This window comes from Chlorocebus sabaeus, chromosome 8 (genome assembly GCF_047675955.1).
Source record: "Chlorocebus sabaeus isolate Y175 chromosome 8, mChlSab1.0.hap1, whole genome shotgun sequence".
Lineage (NCBI taxonomy): Eukaryota > Metazoa > Chordata > Mammalia > Primates > Cercopithecidae > Chlorocebus > Chlorocebus sabaeus.
The window spans coordinates 100,131,156-100,153,853 of record NC_132911.1 but is presented as its reverse complement, the minus strand read 5'-3'; the positions used below and the strand labels follow the sequence as shown (position 1 = coordinate 100,153,853).

The following is a 22,698-nucleotide window of genomic DNA, read 5'->3' as shown; positions in this document are numbered from 1 at the left end:
CACAGTAGTTGCCACCACCTTGAGGTGAAAGGCCAAGGTCCAGAGCATGGCACACAAGCTCTTGGAGCTCTGCCTTACCTGTATCTTAGCCTCATATCCTGCCATTCTCCTTCTTGGGCTCAACATTCCTGCCATCCTGAAACAGTTGCATTGAAAAAGAAAGCCAGTTTCATGTGTCAGTACTTCTGTACTTGTTAACCTCACCCTGAAAATGTATTCCTACATTTCCTAGTTGAACTTCTCACCATCCTGTATCAGGTGGCTAAAAACCCAAGCAAAGCATTCCCTGATGATCCTCTCCACTCTCCAAAGGAAGGTTTGTTCCAGGAATGCAAGTCTGATTCAATATATGAAAATTACTCGATGTAATCTTCCATACTAATGGCTAAAGGAGAAAAATCACATAGTCTTATCAACTGATATAGAAAAAGCATTTTAAAAAATTTAACATGTATTCATGATAAAAACTCTTAGAAAAAAATGAATTAGAGGGTAACTTCCTCAACTTGATAAAGAGTGTCTACCAAAAGGCTCGAGATAATATTATTTTTAATGGTGAAGGACTGAATGCTTTCTCCATAAGATCTAGAACAAGACAATGATGTCTGCTCTCACCACTCTTATTCAACATAGTACAAGTAGTTCTGGCCAATTTCAAAAGGCACGAAAAGAATAATAAAAAAAAAAAAGCATGCAGATGAGAAAGGAAGAAATAAAACTGTCCCTATTTGCAGACGAAATGATTGTCTAGGTAGAAAATTCCATGAAATCTATAAAACAACAACCTCCTAGAACTAATAAGTGAGTTCCTCAAGGTTGCAAAATGTAATACAAACATACAAAAGCCAATTTCATTTTGGCATCCATAACAGATGGAAGTTATAGTACTTGACACAGGAATTTGGAATCTTAGAAAATGGATCTTAGACCACCATGAGAGGGATCTTCTAGTTCTCCCTCACCCCATCAGTCTGTCTTGAGAAGTCTAGCTATGCTGGAATACTACCAGCTAGGAAGGTAGTATCTGGTGTCCATAACAGATAGACACCAAAATAAAAAATAAATGCCATTTACAGTTGCTAAAAAACAAAACAAAACAAAACAAAAAAACAAGTATAAATCTAACAAAACATGTGCAGGACTTCAACTGTACGTTTTGTAGTGGAAAACTACAAAACAATGATGAAATAAACCAAAGAAGATCTAAATAAATGGAAAGACATTGTGTGTTTGTGGATTAGAAGATTCAACACAATAAAGAAGTCAATTCTTTGCAAATTTACATGGAAGTTTAATGCAATTCCTATCAGAATCCCAGCAAGATTTTTGTAGATATAGACACGATTATTCTAAACCTTATATGAAAATGCAAAGGAACCAGAATAGCTAAAATAACTTTGTAAAAGAATAATAAAGTGGGAGGAATCAGTCTACCTGATTTCAAGATTTATTATAGAGCTGTGGTATTTACAGAGTGACAGACACATAGATCGATGAAACAAATAGAGAGCCTAGAAACAGACCCACAAAATACGCCCAACCAAAAGGTACAAAAGCAATTCAGTGGAGGAAAGATAACCTTTTCAATGAAGCTCAACTTAAATCTCATATATTTAAAGAATTAACTCAAAAATAGATCACAAGCTTAAATGTAAAACTATAAAACTTTTAGAAAACAAAACCCAGGAGAAAATCATGGGGATCTGGGGCTAGGCAAAAAGTTCTTAGATTTGCCATCAAAAGTCTGACCCATAAAAGAAAATAATAATGATTGGATTTCATCAAAATTTAAAACTTTTGCTGTGTAAAATGCCCTATTATGAGAGTGAAAAGACAAGCTTCAGAGAGCAAGAAAACATTTACAAGTCACATATCTGACAAAGGATTAGTAGCTAGATATATAAAGATCTCTCAAAACCCAACACTAAAAAATAAAACAAAAGCAATACAATCAGAAAATGTGAAAAAGACATGAAGAAACACCTTACTGAAGAGGATATATGGATGGCAAATATGCATTTGAAAATATGTTCAACATCATTAGTCATTAGGAAATGTGAATTAAAATCACAATGAAATGTCACTATGCAACAGAAAGGCTAAAATAAGAAATAGTGACAACACCAAATGCTGGTGTGGATGTGTATAAATTGCATCTCTCCTATGACTGTATCTCTTCCCTACCTCTCCTATATTTTTGTGTAAACATGTTGCCATTTCTCTGGATAAATACTCCTAGGTATTTATCACACAAGTGTTCATAGCTGTTTTTCTGGTAGTCGCCCAAATACTGTAAACAACCCAGATGTCCTTCAATAGGTGATAGCTAAACGCACTATGGTGCATCCATTGGTAAAAAATATCAGCAATAAAAAGAAATGAACTTCTGATGTGCACAACAAATTGGATGAAGCTTCAGGAAATTATGCAGAGTGAAAAAAGCCAATTCCAAAATGTTACATACTTGATTACAGCATTTATAGAACATTCTTGAAATGACAAAATTATAGACATGGAGAATGGAGGAGGGGTTGCCAGGGGTTGAGATGGGTGTTGGAAGGAGGAGATGCAGTCGATAAGGTGATGTGGCTATAAAAGGATAATAGCAGGGCTATTTGTGGTGATGATATTGTTCTGTATCTTGTTAGTATCCTGGTCTGACATCATACTATAGTTTTTCAAGATGTTACCATTGGTTGACAATGGGTAAAGGGTACACTGGATTTATCTGTATTGTTTCTTACTACTGCATGTGCATCTACAGTGATCTCAAAATTAAAAGTTGAATTTAAAAAATAAAGCACAAACCACACTCACGTATTATCTCATAGTCAGAGGCCCAGGCCCAGCATAACTGGGTCCTCTACTTAGGTCCCAGCTGTCTGAGACCAAGGTGACTGCCAGGGCTGCCTTCTCATCTGAGGTTTGGGGTCCTCTTTCGTGCTTAATCAGGCTGTTGATGGAATTCAGTTCCTTGTGGCTGTGGGACTGAATTCCCCATTTTCTCACTGTCAACCACAGACCATTCCAGAGACCAACAGCTGCTTCTTGCCACGTGGCTCTTCAATATCCCTTCTCATACTTTGAGTTTCACTTTCTAGGAGGGCCCATGCCCATTTATGAAGTTGCCTGATTAGGTAAGTCCCACTGGGATAATCTCCCTTTTGATTAACAAGTCAATAGATTAGTAACCTAACCGCGGGCACTGATACTCCATCATATTCACAGGTTCAGGAATTATGTGTGAGGTGTGTACACCAGACGGTGAGAATTCTCAGGACTGCCTTAGAATTCTGCCTCCCACAGACCATCTTAGCCCCAGCATTCTCTGTGGGAGAGGCAGAAGTCTTTGATGGGACTGCACCACAGTGCAATTCTTCTCTCTGCCCATTCCTATTGTTACCAAACAATCAATGGGCTCACTTCCCAATGCACATAAAAGCCAATACCATGCACTGGATTTTGAGAAAAGAAAGGCTTTATTTCTAGCCAATTGTCAAGGAAACAGGAGGAAATGCTCCAATCTGTCTTCCTGAGCTGGGGACTGGGTCAGGCTTTATAGACATATGGTGATGAGCCATGACCTGATTGAGTCTTTCAATGAAGTGCTGCCGGGAAGGCATGATCTGACTAGATCCTGCCATGAGGTAACACCAGAGCTCCATCTGATTGGATTCCATATCCTGCCATTCAGGGTCTGCTTCTTCATTCAGTCCCTGCTCCCCAGTTTGAGACCTTAGGTTCCACCCATGGTTGAGTCCTTGGTTCATCCGGGCATGCTCAGGTTAGGTGATCTTCAATCTGGAGGATCCTGGCAACTGAAAAACAACTCACAACTTTGTTACATAAAAATTGAACCAGAGTGGTCTGGTGCAGTTACATTATTTTCTTTGTTCCCTACTTTTGTGGATCCCTAGAGCAATTGCCCATAAACTTTCTGCACTTAAATCTTGGCCTGTGAGTCTGTTTCCCGAGGAACTGGGAGTGGTATTGTTGTACCAACCACTGAGCTAGAGGGCATGGAAGACTGACTGGTAACATTTTATTTATTTATTTTTTGGGGAATAGTTTTGTTCTTGTTGCCCAGGCTGGAGTGCAATGGCACCATTTCGGCTTGCTTCGACCTCTGCCTCCCAGGTTCAAGCGATTCTCCTGTCTCAGCCTCCTGAGTAGCTGGGATTACAGGCATCCACTGCCACGCCCTGATAATTTTTTGTATTTTTAGTAGAGATTGGATTTCACCATGTTGGCCAGGCTGGTCTCAAACCCTTGACCTCAGGTGATCCACCCACCTCGGCCTCCCAAAGTTCTGGGATTACAGGCGTGAGCTACTGCACCGGGCCCTGACCAGTAACATTTAAAAATCTGGGCACAAGTTATACTTGGGACCCTACTTAAAAAAGAATTTGATAGAGCTGTTGGGGGTAATCCCTAGGGCATCAAGTCAGGAGTACTACGTGGATAATCACTGGCAACCAGGTCACTCAATGATCTTCCTCCAGATTCTGTTTCCTGTAAAACTTGATCTTTCTTTATCATCACCATCACTGCTATCATCATCACCATGACATCATAATTACCTTACAGTGAAAGCTCAGTGTGTTCCAAAGAGTGTGCAAAACATCTTATCTACCATCTGATGAGTCATTACAGCAGAGTAGTTAAGGGTACCAGGAGTTAGACTACCTCGTGTTGAATACCAGCTTCTCCATTTAATAGCAACATGGACATGGCTTCAGTTGGGTAAACTTTCTGAGCCTCAGCTTCCTCATCTATAAAATAGAGATGGTATTTGTTTGATAAAATAACCCTTCATGTATAACTCTTAATACAGTGCTTGGTACAGAGCAAGCATTCCATAAATGTTAGCGATTTTGTAGTCTCATTTAATGCTTATGACAGCCCTGCAAGAGGATTTATAGCTGAGTAAGCTGAGGTTCAGAGAGGGTAAGCAACTTCCCAGAATCTAACAAACAACTAAAGAGTGCCAGAGGCAAGATTTCAACCAAGTTCCTTCTGAGCACGAAGTGTTAGCCCTTAGCCATTATTCTGTCTTGTTTCACAATCGTGGGGATCCACAGGGGTGACAACAATGCCTTAAGCAGAATGCAGAAAGAAAAACTGAAAACATACACACAGAGTCAGAAAATCTCTGAAAAGGAAATGCTCGTGAGAGGGATTCCTAGTGTTTTACCTGCAGGGTGTCAGGCTTCTGAGCCCAAACCCATGTGCTGGTTTGTGGCTTCCTAAGTGGGGTAGTGGAAGTCAAAGTCTTTCTTCTTAAAAAGATAAGCTGGGCAATAGCCCCTCAGGAAAATGTGATTACAGGTCCATGATCCCCTATCCAGAAGTTCTGAAATTCAGACAGCTCTGGAAACCAAAAGTTTTTTCATAATTCGTTTGGTGGCAAAACCTGACTTGGCCTGAATTAATGCAAGCTCATCACCGTCTTGTTGCCTTTCTTGGGATGAATCGTCATACATTGCTGCAGAAATGCTCACGGGATGATTTGCTGAGAGGCTGGCCCAGACTCCACTGAGCTGTCAGCGACTATGTTACCTTTCTAAACTCTGAAAAATGCTGAGTTCTAGAACACATCTGGCCCTCCAGATATTTCAGATGAGGGCTTGAAGATCTTTTTCTATTCTTTTTTTTTTTTTTTTTTTTTTTGAGACAGGGTCTCGCTCTGTCATCCAGGCTGGAGTAATGAGCTATGCAGTGACATGATCACAGCTCCCTGAAGCCTCAAACTCCTGGTCTCAAGTGATCCTCCCACCTCAGCCTCCTAAGTAGCTGGAACTACAGGACACCATGTCCAGTTAATTCTTTTATTTTTTTGTGGAAACAAGTTCTCACTATGTTGCCCAGGCTGGTCTGGAACTTCTTGGCCTCAAGGGATCCTTCTGCCTTTGCCTCCGAAAGTGCTGGGATTACAGGCATGAGACACCACACCTGGCCTTTTATTATTATTTTTGACCATTTTTACTAAGCACCAGAGCCAAGTGTACAAACCCATCAGATTTTATTTAAGAGTGAGCTTCATTTAAATAACCTTTATCTGAGAGTTTTTCAGAAGCTCCCTTGTTCACTGAGAAGGAAGAATAGCAAGCTCCCGGCCATCCATACCTGTCCAGCTCTAACTGAAGGTGGGCTCAGGGGTTCTTGGTGGCCACTGCCCGGTCCATTTCCTGGAGTTGTGGTTTTCTTGACACTGTGTTGTAGAACATTCCTGCCTTGTGCTCATGCCCCAGAATGCTGAGCCATGTGTCTCTGTGATACAGTAGCATGTAGGACTAAGAGGGTTGCGGTGAGAATAGGAGAGGACGTTGGGCCTGTGGCTAAAAGAGCAGAAGAGAGACAGGAATGATGCTCTTCCAGTTCCTCTCCTGAAACCTCTGAAAACAGCAATATTTTTGCTCACAGTATTTTGAATGCCACATCGTCTTCTCTTCCTTCTTCGCATTTAAGTGAAATAAAATGCTCAATGAGATATAGGCCTGGTCATATTTAAAATTACAAGTTCAGAGTTGCAAAGGAACAATACCTCTGAATAACTGACCTGTCTCTCAATATTTCTGCTGAGTCTATTCTAACATTGAAAACTCTATTTAGCTACTTTGATGTGGAGCCAAATAGGTGAGCATCATTTTACCACCGTTTGCTTAACTGTACCTTGGCAAATGTCAAGTTCGAGTCTGGATATTTGGACTGTGGTGGGCAAAATGAGGTCGGCAGCCTCCCAATAGGTTTTCTGTCTGGCTGACAGCACCTTACCGACCTTCAGTCAGCTCATAGAGAAGGTCGATGCCTGACTCTTAGAGAAACATCGGAAGAATAAGCCTTCTGGCTGCTTTCTTCTCTTCGGGATAAATATCAGAGTTCAGCTGGTGCAGAAGATCCTCGCCACAACTCCTGCTCCAGAGCTTACCCTAAGAGCAAACTCAGGGAACACTTGGAGCATCTAAAGTGAAAACAGGCCTGGCATGTTGACACACGCCTGTAAGCCCAGAGCTTTGGGAGGTCAAGGCAGGTGGATCATTCGAGCCTGGGAGTATGAGAGCAGCCTGGGTGACGTGGCAAGACCCCGTCTCTACAAAAAAAAAAAATTGCAAAAATTAGTCAGGCATGGTGGCGTGTGCCTGTAGACCCAGATACTCGGGAGGTTGAGGCGGGAAGATCGCCTGAGCCCGGGAGGCGAGGGCTGCATTGAGCTGAGACTGTGCCACTGCACTCCAGCCTGGGTGACAGAGGAAGACCCTGTCTCAAAAAATAAAATAAATAAATAAAGTGAAAACAAGTAAAAATATTTCTATATTTGGCCCTTTCCAAATTATTCTCATCCATTCCTTCTCATCAGTTATAATCTTTGGCCAAGTACACAGTTGGGCGATCCCGCTTCTGATACGTTGGTGGGAAGCAGAGAGAAAGGAAAACAACATCAGTCTCTTTTGAATTTAATTCAATTTTACAAACAAATTGAGTACCTCTTTGGCTTGATACTAGGGATACAGGGACTAGGAATTACAGTCAAGTCAAAGGAAGAGACTGCTCACTCTCAAAACTAAGAAGTAGCAAGTAGCACAGATGTTACAAGAACACATGGGAGAGACACTCAACTTAGCCTTGTTGGAGTGAGGATCAGGGAAGGCTTCCTGGAGGAGATGACAGCCTATACTTAGTCCTGAAGACTGAATAGGAGCTTTTCAGGCAAAGAGGACGAGAAGAGGATAAAGATAGTGTATGCAGAGAACAGCTTATGCAAAAGTTCCGAGGAAAGTGCATGGTTTGAATGATACAGCATGTAATTTATTTTTAAATACTTCAGCTTCAACTGAGAGATGTGTGCTCTTTTTCATCAACACCTTAGGAGCGATCCACTAACATGTGAAGTCCTCTGATCAGGGATACATACTCCAGAGTGTTTCATTAGCTTTGAAAGGCTCTAATCGGAAGTCCACACTCTAGAGGTAGTGTCTGCAAGAGCTTCAGCAATCTTTGTCTTCCTTCAGCACCAGAGCGTTTATTCATTTGTATAATGGGTTTAGAACTAGTTTTTCATTAATGAAATGAGTTGTTCACAAGATATATGGATGACTAAGAACACGGTAAGGGCCCTCCATGCTTGTGTGCACAGAGTGTAAGAATTTTTCAAGCTCAACAGCTTACACCTTTCATAATGTCCCACCAAGCCTAAGACTCCATCTGGTCTTATGCCACACACACATAACAGATGATTCTATGCTGTCTGGCCTGAATCTGACTAGTAGCCCACATGAATTCTGCCACTAGAACATTTTCTCATCATGCAAGATGTGTGTCATATAGAGAACAAACATCTCATCAAGCTTAGAAAAATACTTATGTGTATTATAGTGCCTGCTTATTAGTAAATGTTTATATATATAGCAGAATTTGGTCTGGGTCTTGCTTTCAGTGCAACCTACACATACCCCTTGGATGGGTAGCCATAGTAGAGGGGATCTCTAATCCTCATCTTGTTTTAACTAAGGCAGGCCATAGATACCTTTCAAAAAGAACCTAAGAATTATGAGAGCCAAATTGGCTGCAGTCTGTTTTCCACAGCAGGTCTCCTTGGTTTGTTTTTAACAGTGCTAGCCATCCTTTCCCGCCACTCCAGGGAGGAAGTTATCCAAGGTGGGTCAGTTCAACTGGGCAGCAGGAAGGAGCAGAATCCCATGGAAAGGTGCCCAAGTTCTACCAGGGAGATAATACCAGTCCTGACAAATCTGCTGGGTAATGCAAGGACAAAAATAAGAAGACTGCTTGGTGACTGGGAGAGCTGAGAGAAAGATGGAAAGGGGTGTGAGGCCCTGGTTAGGATGAGCGGGTCAGGACTGAGGCTGTGACTAGCAGGTGACTGCCACAGCACACCTTCGTCATGATGCCAGAACACAGCATGCTAGCTTCAAGGAGCCACTCCCAGCTGGACACCAGCCAGCTACCCACGGCCAAGCTTATTACCTATTGCTCCTCCAGCACCTCCCGAAATCTGCTCTGCCTCCTGCGTTTACCGTTCAGCTAACGGCATCACCCTCCACATGGGAATCACCCTGGGCACCTCCAATGTCATCTCCCCAATTTTAATCAATCACCAAGTCTAAAAACTTCTATCAACAAAATATCTCTTGACTCCATTATAACTGGCCAACGATCAACTGCCTTGGTTCTGGCCCTATCATCTCTCCTGTGGGCCACTGCCACAGCCCACACTACAAGAGCCTCCTTGCTGGTCTTCATATCTCTATCCCATGTCTCAGCTGCCTGTCTGGGTCTCCCACTCTTCCCTGGATTCAGGGTTGCTCTGGTATTCTAGTAGTGCCTCCACCCCTTGGTTTTTTGTTTTTTGCTTAAGCTATTTTAGTTTTTAGTCCCTTGTGACCAGAGAATATTTAATTTAATTTAATTTAATTTAATTTAATTTAATACAGCACAAATCTTTAATATGATATTATTTCACTGCTAACACAGAATTTCTGGCTTATGGTAAAAGTACAGATTTAAAACCCTGTAGAGACTCCACCATTGTTCCCAGTACATCAAATTCTAGAGCATAGATTATTAGAACTGTTTTGATTGCAATGGAGTTAGAAACCTAATTAAGACTAGCTTGAGTGAAAAGGGGAAGTTGGTTGGTTCACTTAACTGAATTATAGCAAACACAATGGTTGTGCCTCAGGGACTGGAATCAAAGACTCAAATATCACTGGAATTCTTCCTCCGTGTGTTGTCAATGTTGTCTTCTCCATGCACCTGGATCATAACCTGTAGCAACTTGGGCCTCACAAATGCTAAGTTGCACCCATCTTTTTAAGTTCCAATATGAAAAATCCCAGGGAGGGCCTCCTGTTGGTCTGGTTGGTATAATGGACCTCTAGTCTAAGGAATATGTCTTGGATGGGATCACCATGATTGACTCTATATGCCCCTGGACAGGGGCCAGATCATGATACATCACTAATATTGATGACAATGGAGCACTTGGATAACCCACCCAAGTTCTGGCCATGAAAACATAGCCAAATAATTTTCTCCCTGGTCAGCTAATCCCTAGCAATATGACATAGAAGTTAAGCCCTTAGGCTCTGGAGTTAGAGGTGTGTGGGTTCAAATCCCAGCTCTCCCAACTATTAGTTGTGTGACCTTGGACAGTGTGCATAGCCCCAGTGAGCCTCAGTTTCCTGATCTGTAAAATGGGGAGGGAAGTATAATGACATTGTGTGAAAATTTAAGGAGGCAGGGCATTGAGAGCACTTAGAACACAGCCTGGCTCTTGGTGTGCGCTTGTCAGCTCTTCCTGCTCCCAGCAGCCTTGGCATGAGTGGGCAGCCTTCAGAAGGCAGCAGGGCCTCAGGCTACTGCCTGCTGCCAGCAGAATGAGATCAGGGTTAATCAGAGGAACAGACTGACCTGATTCCCAGCACTCCAGTGAAGTGACCCATCTGACACCTTGGAGAAGACAGTGCCAGGAAGAGGAGTTGCTTGGCACATGACATTCTCCATAAGGAAAGGCTGAGGGGTCTTTTCAGAGTACTTTCGTCTCCCTGCCAGAGGAGAACGACATCTGGGAGGAAGTATTTCTTCAGCTTCATGGTTATAATGCCGCCAGCCTTGCGGGTCATAGCCTGGAATCATCTCTTTATTAAATAATAATTAAGAGGCCCCTGTAAAGGGAATCTGGGTCTAATTACCTGACTCATTAAGCTACCCCGTTGAAACTGGGAGGTTGTTTTGCTCCTGTGGCCCCACTCTAAAGCAATTTTCACATTTCTGGAAGCAGCAAGTGGAGTATCACTTTTGTGGGGGGCTCAAACTCAAGGTCCTGTGTTTAAGTACACACGTCACTCAAGAAGGCTCCCACCAAGCATTCAGCTCAAAGGGTAAGTCCTCCCCTTTCCCGTACTGCAAGATCTAAATTGGTCTTGGAACGGAGAACACAAGGAAGGGCCGAGGGACCAGCTGGGCAAGGAATCAGCTCATTAGTAGCCTCTATGGAGGTGTTGAAATTGAGCAAGTTAAAAGCATATTAGTTTAAATGAGACTTTTCACAAATGAGGGGAAGTGTTTAGGTAGGAAGCAAATGTAATCATTTTGTGACGGGGCATAATTTGATAATTAATGGGGAAGTTGTCAGTATAATCTTGAGGGAGCCTCAGGAAATGAAGAAATCTGTCTTTATTAAGGGAAACTCAGGAGAAAAAGTTATTGGAATGCAAGCAATTCACCAGCAAGGCGCTGGTAGCAAGTCCTTATTAGATGTGTGTGTTGGGATCGTCTTTCTGCCACGTGTGTGTGTTTTGTCTTGATTCACCAGGCCCACTACCTCTCCTAATGGGAATGTAGAGAATAGAGAACACTGAAGGCGGTTGTGAAGCAAACCCAGGCTTCTTTCTTCTTTGCAGATGGGCTGGCCAGCGTCTGCTATGCTCAGCAGGAAGCACGGAGAGACAAGTCTCACTGGCTCCCTGGGGGCCAGATAGATTTTGACGCCCTAAAACCTGTGCAGCCAGGGTTCAGTTTCCCAGGGGGATGCCAGGAGTACGCTTTCATGGAATGTGCGAGCCCATGGAAGAGCAAGCCCATGGAAGCACACTGCTAGTATCCCAATGGGAAAAGAGGACTCCCACTTGGCCAGAACAGGAGTCCCAGAGAAAAGCCCCACGAGGGTGCCTATGCACAGTGATTAAGGCACGGGCTCTGGAGCCAGAATGCCTGGGCTCAGCTCTCCACTTGGCCACAGTTTCTCTTGACATTAAGTGCGCTATTCAAGGTCTCTGTGCTTCAATTTCCTGGTGCCTACCTCATAGGGCCAAGGATGGGAAGAGTGATTCTATGTAAAGGACCCACAGCAATGCCTGGTGCTGAAGGTCTGCTCAACAAGTGTCGTTAGCATTTGCTGTAACTACTAGCCATGTGTGGCATCTGAGCACTGGAAATGCAGTCAGGCTTGGTTGATATGTGCTGTAGGTGTAAAATGCATGCAGAATTCAGACTTTGTGCAAGAAAGAGAATATAAAATATCCCATTGGTAATTTTTATATTGATTGCATATTGAAATGATAGTATTTTTAATATTTTGAGTTAAATAAATACATGTTATCAAAATTAGTATTGCCTACTCTTATTAATTTTCTTATTATAGTAAAAAACACATAACATAAAATTTACACTCTCAACCACTTTTAAGTGTACAGTTCGGTAGTGTTAAGTGTACTCACATTGTGGTGAAACAGATCTCCAGAACTTCTTCATCTTGCAACTCTCAAACTCTATACCCATTAAAAAACTCCCCATATGCCTCTCTCTTCAGCTCTGGCAACCAACCAGTTCTTGTTTCTATGAATTTATATATTTTAGATACCTCATATAAGTGGAATCATACAGTATTTGACTTCTTGTGACTGATTTCTTTCACTTAGCATAATGTCCGCAAGCTTCAGCCATGTCAAATCATGTGACAGGATTTACTTCCTTTTTAAGGTTGAGTAATACTCCGTCCTTTTATGTTTTTAAGGTCGCTATTAGCAAATGTAAAATGTATTTGTGGTTCCTATTCTATTTCTACTGGATAGTGCTAGTTTAGAACTAGCGGTTCTCAAACCCATCAGTTCCAACCCCTCCTTATCACAATGAATTTGTAACACTCTCTTCACTCTCCTGAAATAAACTGTATAGATGAAATAACTGATATGCACACATAATTTTTTTAAAAAATATAATGACCTAACTGTAAGTATAAAGAATAAATGAAAGAAATCTATAGAGAAAAATATATATTTTAATTTATTGTTAGACAAGAGCACTTAATACAAAATAATCAGACACTTCAATGAATATGTAAAATCACCACTAATGAGATAAGTGTCAGTGCAGAGTAGTCACTCAAATTTTAGAAGTGATGTTGCCAGCAGAAACGTGATTTCCTGAAATGAAACAGTTCAGTCAAATTCCAACAAAACAAAGTACAATTTTCTCTCTATTTATATGGTTACACGCTTACAAAAATACATATAAATTTAAATGAAGCAAAATATATAGGTATATATGGAAACTGTAATTAGGTTCTGGGCTCAGAGACTTCAAAATAGATTTTTCACCTAAATGAATGCCCGATGAGATATCTACAAATCCAGAGGACCCCAGGGAAATTTTTCACTTTGCAGAGTTGCCCTCTGCATTGCAGAACATCTTGTTTCCCCGTGTCCCTGTGCATCTATCGAAGGCGTATACCACCCTTCAACCACTGGGACAATCAAAAGCATCCCCTCTACTTTCCAGTGCTCTCCATGGAGGCAGCAGAGCCTCCACTGAGAAGCAGCGATGCTGAATTGTGAGAAATACAGTGTAGTGATCCCAAAGGTTCACTGTTCAGGAGCTGCTCGGCTTTTCTGCCTGGTGGTCCCATCCATCCGCAGTTCCCACCACGGCTTTCAGTAACTCAGTGTGAGGCGAGTCCTCTGGTCCAGCACTAACCACTCTCCAGCACAGACCAGAAGCCTGGATGCTGAAGTTTCTCCAGAACTTCAAACACGACAGACTCAGCCTTTTTCCCCTTAAACCCATGCCTTTCTTTGACATCCAAGTTTCACTGTCACCAGTGTTTTCTCAGGACAAGAAACTGACTCTCCTCTCCCTCCAACCCCACCTCTGACCCTTACATAAGGCAGAATCACCAAAGCCTCTTCTCTCTTTGGTCATGGTTCCATTTCCCCTGCTTCCAGCTTCTCTGTCTCTGCTGCCAGCTTCCCTATCTCTCCCTTGGATCTGCAGGTTTCTCAGTGGCTCCTCATCGCTCTTCCTTACTCTAGTCTGCCACCACCACTCCATCCTGTTCATCACAGCCCATGAAAACTGGGAAGCATGAGGTCAGCATTCAGTTCTTTGCAATCAGGCCCAATTTTCCTTTATGGTCCTCCAGAAGTCTCCACCAAGGGCTCTTCCCTTTCATCTGAGTGAGACGCAGCATAGCCTAGTGGACAAACACAGGCTAGGATCAGCAAGAGCTATCCTGTGTTGACCTAGCCCTACACAGTCACGTGCTGCTGAATGATGGGATATGTTCTGAGAAATGTGTCTTTAGGCAATTTTGCCATTGTGCAAAACATCACAGAGTGAATGTACATAAACTTAGGCGGTATAGCCTACTGCACACCCAGGCCATGTGGAATGGCCTATGGCTCCTAGGCTAAAAACCTGTACAGCATGTTATCATGCTGAATACTCTAGGCAACTAGAACACAATGGTGTTTGTGTATCTAAGCACATCTACACATAGAAAAGGTGCAGTAAAAATATGGGATAAAAATGTTTTAATGGTACATCTGTGTAGGGCAGCTCCAAGATTATTCTTAGGGGACCACCATTGTATATGCGGTCTGTGATTGACTGAAATATGGGTTTCTTTTTTTCTTTTCCTTTCTTTAGAGACAGGTTCTTGCCCTGTCACTGAGGCTGGAGTGGAGTGGTATGATCACAGCTCACTGCAGCCTTGAACTCCTGGTCTCATGCCATCTCCCCACCACAGCCTCCCCAGGTAGCTGGGACTATTAGGCATGAGCCACCATGCCTGGCTAATTATTTTCTCTGTAGCAATGAGGTCTTGCTATATTGCCCAGGCTGGTCTCAAACTCCTGGGGCCTCAAGTGATCCTCCTGCCTCAGCCTCCCAAAGCTCTGCAGTTACAGGCATGAGCCACTGTGCCCACCCTGAAACATGAGTTCCTATCCAAACTTCACTCCTAATTAGTTGCCTCTGGGTAAATGAGTTAGCCTCTATGTACCTCTTTCTTCCTCTGTGAAACAGGCTTCACCATATGTGCTTTGTGGTGCTGTTATAGATAATTAAGAATGTGCTTGTAAGACGCCAAGGACTAGACTGGCATGTAGGAGAAACAGCCACTGCTGCATTCCTAGACCATGTTTTCTCTTCTTCAGCATTGTTCCTTCTCTCTACACACTGAGCCAAATATTTGCACAAATTTCACATCATCTCAGTTAGATAGACACCCCATAACAGATCATAAGGGGAGTTGAAACCTCATTTCACTAGACATGGACTGAGACCAAGAAATATGTGTTTACTAGAAAACAAAGACAGCACTTTTGGTGGGCTGTAAAGTTCCCGAGGGCCATGAGAAGTAGTAACTGACTGGCACTGAGCCGGCAGGTAACTGACTGTACAGCTCTGGTTTTGCTGGGTGGGGTGGATGTGTTTGGGAACTGTAGAGGCAATAGAGACTGTCCACCCTGGCCCTTCAGTCCTGCATGCCCTCTGCACTCAGCCTCAGTCTCTCCAGCAGGTGAAATTCAAGCAAAGATTTTTAACACATCAATTTGAAGGAGTGTCCAATGCATGCCAGCCCTGGATGCCTAGTGTCTTCTCCTGGATATGGCTGCATCAATGCTCAGGCTGTCATTCACAACTCCAGGGCCTACCTGCTCTGGGAAGCTTTTCCCATTCTGTCACTCCCTGGCCATCCTTCCCTTCTGGGAAGTCCCGAACACTTACCAAGAGCACATCTGGTGATCTTCTCCGTTGGGTTTTTTGTATCTCAGTGAAACAAATGATGAACCTCTCAGGGGCAAGAACAGCATCTTGCACCTCTTCCCATCCCCTATAACCCCAGGTCACAGCTATGCTAGGAGACAGGCAATGAAATGTGACAAGAGTGAAGGATAGAGACAAATGTTCGAAAATTCAGGAAGAAATTTCAGAGTGTGGGGGATGAAAGAAGTTAATTATGGGCTCACTTTCTCTGAGTTAGCCTGGGCGTGGTCTTGCTTGGAGGACAGGTGAGGTGGCCCAGCCGAAGGTTTCATGGCACTTCTCTCATCAGCGGGCTCTATTCTTTCCATCACACATGCTGGACTCTCAGAAGGATGCATCTCCCTCTGTGCAGATTTTGCCACGAATTACCAGATAGAGATCAATATTAGGTGTGGTCTCTGCCAACTAAAAGTTGAAGACCGTCTCAGAGTGCCTTGAGGAGGCGGACTTGATATCCTAATAGTGCCTACCATCCATTGAAGGGGGAATTATTTTGGCACAAAAAATTCAAGCATCCAAGTGGAAGCCACTCCCCCCACCCGACAAAGAGAAAAAAAAAAAAAAAGACTTGAAAAGAAAAAGAGCTCATTCCCAAAGTTGTTTCTTCCGAATATAGAACCTACTTGAAACAAAGTTTAACCTTTCTGAGGTTCAAGTTCATTTATTCTTTGCATATACAACTTCAGCAGCCTTCTTTATTTCTAAGAACAAAGGCTTGTAAAAAGGAAAAAGTCTCTACGGTCTCCTTGGACATCAAATAGTTCTTCAGAGGAAATGCTGTGATGAGTTAAGTGTAAATGAGTAAGAAACATACGGATTAGATTTCTCATATAATACACACGGATTTAAGAATTAAGGGAAAATCTTTTTGGAAAATGTGGTTTGGATTTGGATTCTGCCTACTCCACAGACACTGATTAAGTTAAAAAAATATGGATTTTCCTTGTGTCTTGCTCCCCATCTTCAGCCTCAGGAACTAGCACTCATTCTTTCTCAAGAGTGATGTTGGATAACCAAAGGCCAAGGAGGACTTCTAAATAGGGCACACACAGATGACTAATGTTCAGAAACCTTCCAGTAGATTGGGTTTTAAAGCACATTTTAGAAACACCTCTCTATTGGCTACTATGGCTCACTAACCATGAGTAAGCCCTACCCCTGTGTTTTGGTGAGATAAATACACCACCCTCTGGTAACCAGATTCTGTGGCTGGTAATCCCATTGCAGGAGGCTTCTTGCTACCCTTGAGTAGATGATTTTACCAGCTGTGGCCTTGATGTGACATTATGCATGTGCCACAAGTTGAATCCAATTGAGAATGTTTTCTTTGAGTCAGCACATGCTTTCACACAGTGTCAATCAGAGATTAAATGGGGTTAGAGAGGTGAAAGCAGTTGACACAGTACATGGCCCATGGAAGGTGCTCACTGCATGGTGGTTCTATCTAAAAAATGTTGAAAATTGACTTTTGGTACCTCTGAGGATCAGAACTGCTCATCTTGCACAGTTCTACTAAGGAGGGTGCTGACTGCAAGGACCAGGCAGCCCTGCTTCCTGGCACCGATCACACTGGGCAAAATGTCTCTGTCCAGGAAATTGGAAATCAGGTGAGAGATTCTACTTAATGGGCACTGCAGCCGGCTGGAATATAGAGTAAGCCATAGAATGTAGAGTAAGCCACTTTTCTCCTTGGACAGAGAGAGAGCCAGTAGAGAAAGCCCAGCTCAGACAGGAAGAAGGATGAAGCAGAAGCGCAGAGAAAACAGAAATGAGAGGCCGAATCCTCCTCCTCCAAATCCGCACCAGGTCCCCTCAGTGCTGCTGCCATGCATGGGTCTTCTTTCAAAAGCTGCTTTATCAAGACATAATTCATATACTATGCAATTTACCCATATAAAGTGCATAATTCCATACCATATGCAAAAATCAACTCACAATGGATTAAAGACTTAAAGATAAAACCTGAAGCAATAAAACTCTTAGAGGAAAACGGAAATAACTTCTAGCCATTGGACTTGGCAATGATTTCTTGGATATGACACAAAAAACACAGGTAACAAAAACAAAAAGAGAAAAGGGGATTATATCACACTAAAAAGCTTCTGTATAACAGAGGAAACATCAATAAGTGAAAAAGCAAACTACAGAATGCAAGGAAGTATTTGCAAATCATTTATCTGATAAGAAGTTAATATACAAAATATATAAAGAACTTACATAACTCAATAGCAAAAAAACCAAAACAAAACAAAAAAACCCAAATAACCCTATTTAAAAATGGGTAAAGGACTTGAATAGATATTTCATGAGAGAAGACATACAAATGAACAACAGGTGTATGAAAAGGTGCTCAACATCACTAATCATCAGGGAAATGCAAATCAAAGTCATGAGCTAGCACCTCACATCTGTTAGAATGGCTATTATCAAAAAAGTCCCAAAAGATACCAGTGTGTGAGTGTAAAGGTGAGGGTGTGAAGAAAAGGGAACCTTTGTACACTGTTGGTGGAAATGTAAATTGGTGCAAACACTATGGAAAACAGTATGGAAGTTCCTCGAAAAGTTAAAAATAGAGTTACTGTATGATCCAGCAATCTCACTTCTGAGTATACATCCAAAGGAGTTGAAGTCAGGATTCTGAAGAGACATCTGTACTCTCATAATCACTGCAACATTACTCACATTAGCCAAGATATGGAATCAACCTAAGTGTCCATTAATGGATGAATGGATTAAAAAATGTGGTACATATATACAGTAGAATATTATTCAGACTTTAAAAAAGAGGGAAATTATCTCAATTGCAATGACATAGAAGAACCTGGAGGAAGTTATGCTAAATGAAATGAGCCAGATACAGAAGGACAAAGGGTGCACAATCCCACTTTTATGACAACTCTATAATAGTCAAACTCATAGAATCAGAGAGTAGTATAGTGGTTATCAGCGGCTGGGTGGGGAAGAATGGGGAGGTATTGTTCAAAGGGTACAAAGTTTCTGATATGCAAGATGCATAAATCTGGAGATCTACTGTACAACATAGAGCTGACAGTTACAATATTGTATTGTATACTTAAAACTTTGCTGAGAAGGTAGATCTTATATTAAGTACTCTTGCCACAAAAGAAACAAATTTAGTTAAAATAAATAAATATATAAAGGAGGCAGAAGGCAACTTTTGGAGGTGATGGATGAGTTTATGGCTTTGATTGTGGTGATGGTTTCATAGTGTATGCTTATCCCCATTAAATATGTACAACTTTTTGTATATCAGTCATACTTCAATACAGTGGTTTAAAAAATAAGGTATACAATTCAATGGTTTTTAGTATATTCACAGATACATGTAATCATCACCACAGTCAATTTTAGAACATTTTTATCAGTTCAGGAAGGAACTCTTGTACTTTTTAGCTATCACTCCACCTCCATTGCCCCATCCCTGTAGTCCTAGTCAACCACTAATCTACATTTTTTTTTTTTTTTTTTTGAGATAGGGTCTTGCTCTGTCACCCAGGCAAGAGTGTAGGAGGGCAATCATGACTCACTGTGACCTCAATCTCCTAGGATCAAGCCATCCTCCTGCCTCAGTCTCCCCAGTGGCTGAGACCTCAGGTGCATGCCACTATGCCGGGTTAATTTTTTTGTTGCTGTTATTTTATTTTTTTTAGAGACAGGGTCTTGCTATGTTGCCCAGGCTGGTGGTGAACTTCTGAGCTCAAGCAATCTTCCTGCCTCCATCTCCCATTAGTGCTGCCCACCACTAATCCACTTACTGTCTCTACAGGTTTTCCTCTTCTGGAGTTTCATATGAATGCCATCATATAACATGTGGCCTTTGGGACTGACTTCTTTCATGTGTCATAGTGTTTTTAAGGTTCATCCATATTGTGGCATGTCAGTACCTTATTCCTTTTTAGGGACAAACAGTATTCAATTGTATGGATATACTACCATTTGTGTATATTTGTTTACCTATTCATTCATTGATGGATACTTGGGTTGCCTCCACCTTTTGGCTGCTGTGAATAATGCCACTGAGGTTAACAATAATGAGCCTTGAGGATGTTATGATGAGAAAAATAAGTTAGTCACACAAAAAAGATAAAGTATGATTCTACTTATACGAGGTATCTAAAGTGGTTAAATTCATAGAAACAGAAAATAGAATGAAAGTTGCTGGGAACGAGGAGGGGTGGCAAGTGGGGAGTTGGTTAATGGGGAAGAGTTTAGTTTCACAAGTTTTTGTTGTTTTGTTTTTGTTTGTTTGTTTGTTTGTTTTTTGAGCTGGAGTCTCTGTCGCCAAGGCTGGAGTGCAGTGGCATCGTGTCTGCTCACTGCAACCTCCGTCTCTTGGGTTCAAGCAATTCTCCTGCCTCAGCCTCCCGACTAGCTGAGATTACAGGCACCCATCACCACCCCTGGATAGTTTTTAAAAACATTTTTAGTAGAGATGGGGTTTCACCACGTTGGCTGGGCTGGTCTTGAACTACTGACCTCAGGTGATCCACCCACCTTGGCCTCCCAAAGTGCTGGGATTACAGGTGTGAGCCACCATTCCCAGCCTAGTTTCACAAGTTCTGAAGCTCTGTTGCACAACAATATGAATATATTTAACACTACTGAACTGTATACATAAAAATGATTAAGACAGTAAAATTTACATTACGTGTTTTTTGCCACAATTACAAACTTTACAAAGCATCTGTGCTTTATTCTCCCCTCCTTTCTTGACTATTTTGCAGTTCAGGCCATGGTGCATGCTGTGCTAGGCCTAACCAACGTCAGGACCTATCTGGAGGGGTTCACAGGGCCCCCGAGGGGATGCTCATTTGAACACTTCCCCTGTTCTGCAGAGCACAAGAGGGTGAGGGCAGGGCCAGTTCTCCAGTGGCCACAGCTGGAGGCCCACTCGGTAGCCAGCAGGGACATATTGCACGCCAGGTACTCCCCATGAGGATGCTTCAGACCAGCTGGGGCCTTGGCATAGATTTTCTGGCTAGGCTAAAGTCATGCCCACTTCAGTCTCTCCATTTTTGCTCATTTCCAGTTGATTCCTCTTTGTGCCAATCATATATGCTGCTAGGAAGGGGAGAATAGACTTAAGTAGGCTTTGGGGTATAACCAAGAACACTGTTTAGGAGAAAATATTTTGAAACAAGTAGGTGTGGGAAGAACCAATTTGTTCCTAAGCCTCTTACTATGTAGTCAGAAAACCCCTATATAAGTATTAAATAGATTTACTTTCACTCTGGTAGCAACTACAAAAATAATTCTATCTGCCATCCATTGCATACTTACTATTTTTCCAAGGACTTAAAACAATTCTATTTCATTTCATCTGATAAAGCTAATATTACTACTCCATTTCACAGATGAGGACATGGAGGCCCAGGGAGAAACTTGCCCAAGAAGTAGAGCCAAGATTTGAATACATGCCTGTATAAGTCCAAAGGAGTCCTGTATGAGTTCACATATATGCCTGTATGAGTCATTATGAGTAATGACTCATAGTTGTTACTCTACACAGACCTCTCTTATTAGTCTGTCAACATTTATGAAGTGCCCACTGTGGACAAGCTCCTGAACTAGGCTGTAATGGGAACACCAATAGAGGAGAGAGAAAAACACATACATGGGGAATGGCAAAGGAATAACTTCCAGTAAGTACATAGAAGTATCACTGTACTATATATGAATGGGAAGGGTGAATATATAAGCTGACTATATACAGAAGAGAACAATAAACAGTCTAGCTGTATCTTTGAATCATAGAATTTTAGAGTTGAAAGGGATCGATCCGAGCCCCTGGGGCGAGGTAGGGGAAGCTGCTGGCTGCCGCTTTTGTGATTTTCTCCCGGTGTCCAGCAGAAATGGCGGCGGCGCAAAGTATGGCTGGGCCAACCCAGGGTCCCCCAGGACCCTCTGCTCTGCGCGACAAGGGGCCTGCGCTCGCCAAGGCCGAGGGGCAGGAGTGAACGTGGCCCCCTGGGTCTGTGGCCCCGATAGGCTAGCCAATTGTACAGAATTTAAATCATCTCTCAGATGTGTACAGTAGAACTCAAGAAGACAGACTACCAAGGGTCATCTGAAGTCGTGATTGGGTCACTAATAACAGCAGGACAAAGTTAGAGATCGCTACTCAAGCATAAGCCCCAGTCTTCATAAGACTGCAGAGAGGATGTTTGATATAAAGCCTTGGGCTGAGTATGTTGTGGAATGGGCTGCAAAGGACCCATATAGCTTCCTTACAGCGGTTATTTTGGCCCTTACTCCACTGTTCCTAGCAAGTGCTGTACTGTCTTGGAAATTGGCCAAGATGATTGAGGCCAGGGAGAAGGAGCAAAAGAAGAAACAAAATGCCAAGAAATCACTGCGAAAACTAAACGACTAAAAAAGGATTGAAGGACTGAACAGGCTCTGCAACCAGAGGAAAATCATTTGGAAAATTATGCAGCTTTCGAAGAACCCACTAAAGTTTCTTCTTTGGATTTCTTGACAGTATTATTTAGTAAATGAAATCTGACCAAATGGAAGAATCATGTTTGTTCTGACCTCAATACTATAGTAACTTTTAGGCTTGGGTGTAGAAGTTTATAGGTTTCTATTGACAGTTATTATAAATTATCATTCACTGTGGTACAAATTCTTTATAACTGACTTAGTCATTTGCCGCTTAGCAGTTTGGTACTGAAATGAAAACATCCTGTGGGAAAAGTGACTTTAGATTATGAACTCAATTCAAATGAACTCTATTTAAAATGGAGTCCTATTTTGGACAAAGGAAATTCAGAATGTAAAAAATTAGAACTGTATTGTTTGAGGTAAAAGTGTGCTTTGGCTTAAAAGAGATACAATGTATTCATTACATCTTTTATTATTATTGCTTATTTCTTAGAATCATTTCTGACTTTCTCAAAACAAAATAATATTAATCAACGAATACTTCTATTTGCTGCATTTTTCTTATAACCTTTGAGACAATGGTAATTATCAAGTCATTTTGCATTTTTTAAAACAATTTTATAAAGAATTCTCTTATCTCGATTATGTAGAATACCACGTACTGGCTAGAACGATTTCTGTACTCACAAACACTGCCATTTTCTTAGCAATGGCTTGCTGAGAGGAGCA

General features: G+C 42.0%; 1 protein-coding gene across 1 annotated transcript; it reads left to right on the top strand.

The window, feature by feature from the left end:
* Positions 1 to 21,464: 21,464 nt before the first annotated feature.
* Positions 21,465 to 22,360, top strand: LOC119624797 (small integral membrane protein 15-like). The gene has a single exon (XM_037999874.2). The coding sequence runs from the start codon at positions 21,746 to 21,748 to the stop codon at positions 21,956 to 21,958; it is 213 nt and encodes a 70-aa protein (XP_037855802.1). The 5' UTR covers positions 21,465 to 21,745; the 3' UTR covers positions 21,959 to 22,360.
* Positions 22,361 to 22,698: the final 338 nt, after the last annotated feature.